The sequence below is a fragment of the Cyrtonyx montezumae genome, unplaced genomic scaffold, assembly GCF_038088225.1.
Source record: "Cyrtonyx montezumae isolate F1298 unplaced genomic scaffold, pur_monq_1.0 scaffold_2, whole genome shotgun sequence".
Lineage (NCBI taxonomy): Eukaryota > Metazoa > Chordata > Aves > Galliformes > Odontophoridae > Cyrtonyx > Cyrtonyx montezumae.
This window is the reverse complement of record NW_027071936.1, coordinates 44,720,827-44,730,351: the sequence shown is the minus strand read 5'-3', so window position 1 is coordinate 44,730,351 and position 9,525 is coordinate 44,720,827. Positions and strand designations below refer to the sequence as shown.

General features: G+C 43.3%; 1 protein-coding gene across 2 annotated transcripts in view; it reads left to right on the top strand.

Annotated features, from left to right (window-relative positions):
• The first annotated feature begins 526 nt into the window (after positions 1 to 526).
• Positions 527 to 9,525, top strand: part of SLAIN2 (SLAIN motif family member 2) — a 28,498-nt gene continuing 19,499 nt past the window's right edge. For both annotated transcript variants that reach the window (XM_065737061.1, XM_065737060.1), the window contains exons 1-2: positions 527 to 920; positions 8,278 to 8,426. In XM_065737061.1, the coding sequence (XP_065593133.1) occupies positions 568 to 920; positions 8,278 to 8,426 (502 nt within the window). In that variant the 5' untranslated portion in view covers positions 527 to 567. The remainder of the gene's footprint in view (positions 921 to 8,277; positions 8,427 to 9,525) is intronic.

Sequence of the window (9,525 nt, the reverse complement as noted above, 5' to 3'; positions counted from 1 at the left end):
CTTGCTCTTGTGACATCGTGGAAAGATTTCATTCACTTTTGTGGCATTCACAACCAATTGTAGCTATTGTGCACAGCGAGCCAGGGGTCTCAGCTTGGGTGTGGTCTGTCACACCCGCCCAGAGCGATCTTGGAATCTGTCCAGCGATACCCCTACAGAAGCCCATTATCAGCTCGTGGTCCTTGACTGCAGGTTTGCAGTCCTCGCTATCCAAGCACTGACTATGTTGACCATTAACCAGCAATTCCCTTTGTTCATCTCAGTTTGCCTTTACACTTTGGAAAAAATAGCAGATGATCCGGTAACACTTCGTTGTTTTTTTTTAAATCCTCACTATCTTTTCGCAGCGCGCGTCCCGCTAACCCGAACTCCCCCCGCTACCCGAAGGGCACTTCCAGGTTATGCGGGTGACGTTGCTTGGAGGAGGCGACAAGATGGCGGCCGGATGCGCGCCGTCTGCCGCCCGCCGGCGCCGCCCGCCCAGCCCCGCCCCGCCGCCCTCCTATGCCGCGGGCCGCCGGGCCATGTAGACAGGGTGGCGCGGCCGGCCTTCCACGCTCAGCCGCCATGGAGGACGTCGGCTCGGGCGTGAACGCGGACGCGGAGGTGCGGAAGCTGCAGGAGCTGGTGAAGAAGCTGGAGAAGCAGAACGAGCAGCTTCGCAGCCGCCACGGCGCCCTGCCCGCCGCCCCCGCGAGCCCCAAGCGTCTGCTGAGTGGCGGGGCCTCCCCTTCGCCCCCCGCCGCCGCCTCCCTCTCTCCGTCCGACCCCCGCTGTCTCAGCCCCAGGGCCGCGTTGCGGCGGCCGCCCCCCGAGGAGCCCAGCGGCAGTGAGGGCGACAGCCTGCTGGATGACGCGGCGCCACTTCGGCCCGACGAGCTGGAGCGCCTGGCCGGCTGCGAGGAGGACGAGACCGCCTGGTGAGGAGGGGACGGAGGCGGCCCGAGGCCCGGCCTCGGCTCGGGGCCTGCACGGGCAGCGCAGGGGATTTCGTGCTTGGCGTTAGCCCACCCCGGAGGCTTTTGTTCGGTCGCGGTGACAGCTCGATGTCAGGACGCTGGATCCGGCTCTGCCCCGGACGCAGCGTGCCGTGTTCGGGAGTTCAGGAGGCGCGGAGATGTGCTCTGAGGCAGGGCAGAACGAGCCCACAGCTGCTGCCATGCTTCTTTAAATACGCGTCTGTCCTTAATTTCTTTCAGCTGTAAAGGCAGCGAACGTAACGCGCTCTATGTCAGCAACGTGGTCTTGCGCGTTTTCGGTTGTTGCTGGCTTTCCTGTGTAACCTACTGTAGGGAACCTGCGTTAGCTGAGGGTTGGACCGATAGGTCCTCGGGGGTCCCTTGCAACCCCAGCGGTGCTATGATATAGGACTACAGCTCACTGTAGGCAGTCCCCCTCCATTTGAATGAACGGTTTGCCTTGTGCTCCAGCAGCAACAGCAGCTGGAGGTTGTTACCTTGTCCTTATTGCACTTAGAAGAGCGTCTGCTGGCAGTCAGGGAGGTTTACTCTCCTAGCATCATGCTGTTTGGCAACTGCCTGAAGTTTCCTATGACCCCAGCTGAGAAGAGCAGTGTAGGAGTTTTGGGAGAAGCAGTGGGGAGGAGCATGTATTAAGAGCAACGCAAGGAAAATGTGGTAAGTGTAACAGAAACACTGTGACTTGAGTTGGAGTTGCTTGTCAAGCTCAGCTGCAGAAGTTGTTCTCAAGGACTAATGCACAGACAAGTAGATTGTAAATATATATATATGTGTATTTGAGTAACTAACACTGTTAAAAACACGTAAACGTTGCCCGTGCATGAAATCATTTCAGTTGCTCGGGGAGGATACAGTGCATGTAGTGCCTCAGAGGAGTCATTTGCTTGACATCCAGCCTGATGGACGGAGAAGTATGAGAACATAAGTTTATTCTGATCCAACACAAGCTTACTAAATTAAAACAAGGCATCATCTTCCAGAAGATGAGTCTGTGCAAAGTAGCTATTCTTATTTCCCAGCTTACGCCCCGTAATGTACTGCTTTATAGCACGTTGGGGAAATAGGATGTTCTGAATTTGCACAGTAAGTTTGCAGTGATATAGCAAATCTGTTGAGTGTCATATTTTCTAGTGACAGAAGGCATTACCATTTTTATATTAATCTTAAAGTGTGGTCAACTTGATGAACCTTTTCAGTGGAAGTTAATGTCACAGCTTATTCTGTGATGATTCTTATGGTGACAGTGATGACATAAGCACTGTGTGTTTTTGTTTATGCACTTCTGGACACACATGGGCAGGCAGCACAGCTCACTCAGCACTGCGCTTGCTGCTGGCAGGTGTTTGGCACGTTACTGGTGCTGCCTGTTGCTGTGGCTTCAGTTGTGTTTCCATGCAAATGCGAGTCCTCAAAAGACAACACAACGTTAAGTGCAGTCTTTGTTCCTTTCCTACTAGAGTGACTACCATTCAAAATTTCATTCTCAGTGACTAAGAGGAAAAACAAACAACTTGAGAAGAGTCATTTTAAAAATTCGCTTGTAGCTCTTATCAAGGAATATCAATATGTGCTTTTATGCTATAATTTAATATGCACTTAATGACAAATGTGGTTTGGCTGGATGAAAAGTTGGCTTGTGACATACTTTTTTTTCAGATTATTTTATAAAAATGGAAATTGAACTCCTGCAGTTCCTAAACAACACTTAATTCAACTGCTGAGGCACTAATTAGTCTTAACACATATTTTCTTAAGAGGGTGGGAAGACTTTGTGCATTTGATAAATGGAAGGTATCACTCTGAATGAAGTGGAAAATGTTCAGTGGATCAGTTGAAAAAAAACCAGAACTGTGAAAAATAGGAGGGACGATATAAGTAGATTTCTTTTGAACTGCTTCATGAAGATCCTGCTCTTAAGGCCTTGCTTATGCAAGGACATTCGAGCAATTGAACTAACTGAAAAGGGTGAATGTACTCAATTAAACCTCGTGTGAACTCATGAAGATTCAGATGGATTTGGATCACTACTGTTAAGCCCAAAATCCAGTTTAAACTGCAGGATTATACCGATGTAGAGATCAACCACCACTTACCAATCTGGGAAACCTCAGATGGAAACAAACTAAATTTAAATCACAGCTTATGCTTAGAAGGTTAATTTGTCTGTTGATTTGTCTGCATGGAGAAGTCTAGATTTGTCTTAGCTGTTGATTTCAGGAGGACCTGGCTGAGAGAGATAATAGCTGGTGAAGGCTGCTGGTTATCTCTGTGCTTTTCTCAGCTTTGTGTAATGTGGACACTTTTCAGACCTTGTATTCAAATACCCTGTTATAAAATGGTCCACAGCCTTGTAATGACAAAATAAACAGTTCTCTGCACTGAGAAAATTGCATTATCTTACATTTAATGCTCAGATGAAATTTGCGCTTCCGAATCACAGAATTGGAGGGGTTGGAAGGGACTTCTAGAGATCATTGAGTCCAACCCCCTGCCAAAGCAGCTTCCTAGCCCAGGTTGCACTGTGAAGAAGTTTCCATGCACATTTGTATGAAACTTCCTATGCTTCAGCTTGTGGCTATTTCCCCTTGTCCTATCACCTTATCCTTTTGCCTTGCCCTATTGAATTCTTGTTAAGGGGGTCACTTTCTTCCTGATATAGTACTGAAGGTTGCAGATAGGTGTGCATGCCTGTACACACAGTACTGAACTTCAGCTAGGCTTGTTTAGAGTTCGGTTTAGGCCTGCTCGGTTCAGAGGAGCAGGACACAGAGAACAGCTGCTTGCCTGACTTGCTGGGTAAGGTTGGGTGTGGGTGCATGTCATGCTGAAGACTACTTGGTAACAGTATGCAAGGTGGCTTGCTATGCTGCTTTGAAAAAGTGAGTTGTCTCATTTATTGCAGGATAAGTGCACACGTGGGCCATTACTGGAGTTTGGTGAATCCACTCTGTGACTTACTTAGTAGTAACTTGTCACATAGTCACTTTCCTAAGCTTTCTGAAAAGCTTTCTTTGAAATATGAGAGCAAAGTGTTGTGAGTTTTCTTCAGAACTTACTCTCTTGTGCACATACTGCACATATAGAGGTTGCTGTCTATCTGTTGGATGCACATTGCACAGTGAACTTCTGAACAGTTGCATCCTGTTCACGTGGTGTTGCTATAGAAGCTAGCGTGCCCGTACTGGTGTTTGCATGTCACTTTAGGTAGGGCTGGGGGATTGCTCATGGCTGACTGGCTTTGTTTTCTGACAGAAGGTGTTTGCTGTATATTTAAATTACTGGTGGATTGTTTATATTAATAGTGAAAACTGCATATTTTCAATGTATTTGTTAGGTATCCTGTTTAGTTGAAATGGAAAGCAAGCACTTTTCCTGCTATACACACTGTCATTCAGCAGCTATTTCTGTTAAAGTAATACCTATTTTTAATAGTTTACACTTCTGTTCTAGTCATCTGTTCCAGTTAGCTGGCAAAGTTGCTGCTTTGAGATATAGAGGATAGAAATACGATTGTCATCTGTTGTGATCATCTTTCATCTCCTTGTTTGATATCCATTGTACATCCTAAAATTCGCTGTGGTGAACCAGTAAAATGTGATGTGTTTTAGTTCAGAGCTGCACCTGAATGAAATGCCATTGCTGGAATTACATTGCAGCATTTTTTGCTCAGCTCTGAAAAGTCACTGTTTGTTAATGTTGCCCAGGCCGCTTGGGAGTCTGGGCAGGTTCTGATCAACTCCTGCCTTGTGGCTTTAAGTAAAAGAAAAGGTGATGCTGGCACATTAAGTGTAAATTCAATGCAAAGTTTTTTCTTTTTAAAGCAAATTCTGATAACAGCTTCTCAAACTACAAGGAAGACGTGGAAGTGGCATGTTGACTAAGGGTCATACAGGTTATTAGTTATTGAAGTGTAATAACTGGTAACATCAAAGGCTGATGTCTTTGAGATATCTTTTTCATTGTGAAATGCTCGAGGACTGCAGAAAGAAAGAAAGCTTTTTTCCATTTTTTACTTCCTTTGTGATATTCCCAGCTTTTAAATACAGTTGATTTTTTTGGTTATTGTGAAAGCTTTGACACAAATTTCCTTTGCTGTCTTAATGGTATTCCCCGTATTTACCTCACAGTCGCATCTTGTTTCGGCATGATCCGCATTTCTGCCTCCTCGTAGGTGCTGGTAGAGTTCTGAAGCTTCTCTAGTTTAGGCTCATATTGTTGTGCCCAAAACTGTGTTTTCCAGACTGCCCTGTATTCTCATCTGATTTATTTACTTTTAGTAGCTCTTTTTCATGGGCTTTTTCCTGGATATTTTAGGGGAATTTCTTACTGATCTGTACCTACTTATCTTTTCTTTTGCATCTTCTCAGCAGGTTGCTGTCTTCATCCTGCTTTTGCCTGATACACGTTTTATCCATACCCTTGTTTCATTCCCTCTTGTACCTGTTTTTGCTTAATGTGACTAAGATAAATAGGCATTAAGTCAAGTGTCTTTCACTTGGTGTGTGTATTCCATCTAATTGGATCTGTACCTTGTTATTCATCTGCATGTTTTTCTCATGCTTTTGAACTGTAGAAGGGTTTTTGTACAAAGACTCCTCCTTTCTTCCTAGTTGGAATCTTGGTTTCTGGCTTCATGCCTGTGGCAACTGGCCACTTGTATCTTAATGTGGAGAGGTGTGCTCATCAGGTAGGTGAGGTAATCCTTATGGCAATATTCAGTTTCTACCTCCATGTCTTCTTTCTGCAAAGCTTTTCCCAGCTCAGTTGTGCCACAGTACAGTGTGCTATGACTCACCAGATTAGGCTGGCATTGTCCTATGAGTGCGTAGTGACAATCGTCCCTGTGCAAAAGCCTTTCCTGTGCCCTGTCTTCCTAGAACTAATCAGCAGAGCCCCTGGCTGCTTTATGTTTCAGGCTGGCACTGCTCTGAGAATGCTCTGTCACTCTGGTTAGTGACAGCTGGAGGAAGGAAATGTTCCTGAGCAGCAGTCATGTGCCTGGGCTTCTTAAACCTGTTACAAATAGGTCGGCGTTCCCAAGCTTTTCATGTACTGTTTTCGTTTGCTTGATCTTGTGTCACTAAGCTGTAGCTGAGTCTTTGCTTTCTTGTGGATCAGTTGGAGCGTAGTTTTTCTGATGTGTTAATATTTGAAGTCTGGGTGGTAACTTGAAGTTGCCTGCTTCCTCAAACATGTTCCATTTCCTGTTTTTGGAAGGTGATTTAATGGTGTTTAAAGAAGTCATTGGTAATCTTCGATCTTAATGTTGCTGTGCTGCCATTCAAGTGGAGTTACTTTGCTGTTGAATGTGTAAATGGTCATGGATGGAAAGAAGTCTTTTCTGGGAAGCTCCTTAGCTAGAGAGGACCTGCTCCTTCAGAGACCAATGGCAGCTGAACAAAAAAGATCACTGAGCTTTGTGAACCTATTTCTAAATGGTTATTTTAATTCCATGGCATCTTTAGTGTTCTTTCTGCTACTGGGAGGAGAGGAAGAAGTGGAAGCACCACTCCAGCACTTCACCTTGCTCTTGGTCTTTATTCTTTAAACTTAAATTAAGCAAAGCAAGAGTTGCATCAGTTTTAAAATGTTGATCAGCTGCTCTTTGTCAGACATGGGATAAAGATCACTGCTTCATAATAATGAGTATTAATCAATGGCATGACATAGAAGAAACTGTATCGAAAGAGTCATGGTGTTATTGCATTAGCACATGTGAACTTCTAATCATGAGGTAGAGGAGTTGTGTGAAATGTGTATATTCTACAGTTCTGTCTTTTTCTGAAATGTAAGGTGAAACAAAGGAAAAGCAATGGGCTGGAAATAGGTGGGAGAATCTGCAGTATGGATTTAGTTAGGGTGAGTGCAAAAATAGGAACTGTGTGAGCCTGGATTGTGTCAGTAAATAAATTGCTTGTCAAACAAATGCAACAGTTGAAATTGCAGAAAACTTTTGTCTTTTCAATTAGTCTTGTAGGATTGTTCAAGATACCTACCACGTGCATCTTTAAAAAGAGGACATGCACTTCAGTTTCTTGCCCATTGTGCTGGGTATTACTGTAAACACTTCAGATGTGCATGAAGCTTCTCACGTGGGAAGGCATGCCAGCTATCAGGGAGCTGGGAGTCTCCTCGGCACAGCACCAAGGTTGGCTTGGCTGCCTTTGACTCTTTTGTGTTGCACAACCCTGCCTTAAAAAAAAAAAGAATACAGGGAGGTAGAACTTCTGATGACACTGGCATCAAGGAAACAGGAATTTTTGCCATTTTGTATGGGAGCATGCTGACTCAAATGATTCTCAAACATTCCTAAGCTACTGGAATATGAGATCTGTCATTAGATGCTCCTAGAGGAAACACACGCACAACCATTTCTGCAAATGCTTCAGTTTGTGCTGTAGATCTTGCATTTTACCGTTGAAACAAATTTCCAAGTACATTTTTCTTTAAAAGATAAGGCCTAAATATCCCTGTTCTGAGAGTGATAGGATGTGACTTTGCCTTTAAACTGTTTGTGGAGGGGTGATAAATGTTCAGCTGAATTTTTAAAGCCTTTACAATGGAATGCTTGTTTCTTCAGTTAGGAAATACTGAATTTAGAATAAATGAATGGGAGTGCTAATGGGCAAAGGCCTTTCAGTATCTCCTCCAGAGCAATATGGCCCCATTGTTTACCTTTACTCTCCTACATGCATTATCTCTTCTTTCTTGTTTTTAATGCTTGACTGTGTACCCCTTAGGACAGAGAAGTCTCTTTGTTCAGAAAAATAAAGGATCAGGTGCTGGGATACAAGTTACAAATAGAAAGAAGATATTTATCATTCAAGGGTACAGAATTAGGAGATTTGTCCTGTGTACTTCAGCACTTACGGTGGATATTGTTTACAGCTTTTCGCATTTGAGAAAACTGTAGTTGTATATTGCATCGTTCTTCATTTTCTTCTTTAAGGTGTTATTTAAATCAAGGATGAACAGTCCTCAGTTGTATTGGTTGTATGTTTATGTAATGGAGTGAAATTGTCCACATATCAGGGTTTGTTTCTGGCATACCAGTTGGTTTATGAAGGCGTAGCAATGTGGGCATCAGCTTTTGACAGAAATCCTTAGATAGCCACATGTTATCAGTATTATACCGCATCCAAAATAGTTAATTTAAAGCTAAAACTTGTGCTTTCTTTATATTTTGTGTTTGTACTGTCGGTTCAGTATAAGAGTAGAAATAGCATAGTGTGTAGTATTTTTTTACATGCCTGATTTATCCACATTTTGTTTGTTTTCATGTTTTTCTTCTGTTCAGGTTATATACGTCTCCAAAGAAGAGATTGACTCCAGTGCAAAAATGTGTCAGCCCATTAGTTTGGTGCAGGCAGGTTTTGGATTACCCAAGCCCTGACATCGAATGTGCTAAAAAGTCACTGATCCACAGGCTGGAACAGACAATGTCAGGTGAGTTCTGAGTATTAACACCACTGTGTTGTACATATTATCCTTAACTGGAGTCAGAAGGATCGGAATGAGCTAATAGTTGTGAAAGAAGAGTGAGATGCAGGAGTTAATTCTGTCTAAAGTTGTCATGGTTTGCAAAGAGAAATTCATTGTTGTAGTTTTCTACATTGTAAATAAAATGAAGCATTAGCTGTGAGGCAGCATCTGGGAGTTTTAGGCCACCTGCATAGCTGCAATGTGTGTCTTTCTGAAAGCTACTGACCAACGTCCTTCACTTGGAGCTCTTGTTTTAAAACAGCCTGTATTATACTAGCTGTTATACCTAATTAGTTGTTAGGTGCTTGTCAGTATGTTAGCACTTTTTTTTTTTTTCCTAAATGAGCTATTTTGTCTAAGAAAGTGAAGTACTCCAGGAAGATCATATTGATTTGATTTCCTTCCATGCCCAGTAACTTAAGGGGGTGGCACAATTTCTTTTTTTTTTTCCTTGATGCAGCATAGTTGGTTATATATTTGAAACTGGGGAAGGAGCTGAGTGTCTGATCCTTGAAGAGAGAAGCCTGCTACCTTCATCCTTTTATTCACATTCTACTTGATCCTGCATCATGGTTCACCATCTCTTCACCTATTCTGAGTTAGTGATTCAGTTAATAAATTTCAGTTCATTCTCCATAGATAACGCTTTTCATACTGCTGTTACTTTCTCTCCTTGATCCCTGTTGTTTCTTTTGCCATGACTGTTTTCTCTTTCGCAGTTCTGTTAATGTATTTCTAATTTTTTGCCTCTTCTCAGTCTCAAATGCACTCTTGTATTCCAGATTTTCTTTCTTCTTATAAAATAATCTTTTTCCATCATGTGATGGTAAAGAAGCAAAGAGGGACTTTCAGCTACACGCAAATGGTTCCTGAGGACATGGAATGCATGGTGCCTACTTGCTCTTGAACTCAGGTTTACAGTTACAGGGAGGGGAGAGACTATTTAAGTGCTAAAAGAGTATCCAGACTAGAGGGAACATTAGGCATATTCTGGTGCAAAGTCTTCTCTTAGTCTTGCCCTCTGATCAGTGGTTAAAAGTGCAAAGACTGCATTTCACATTGG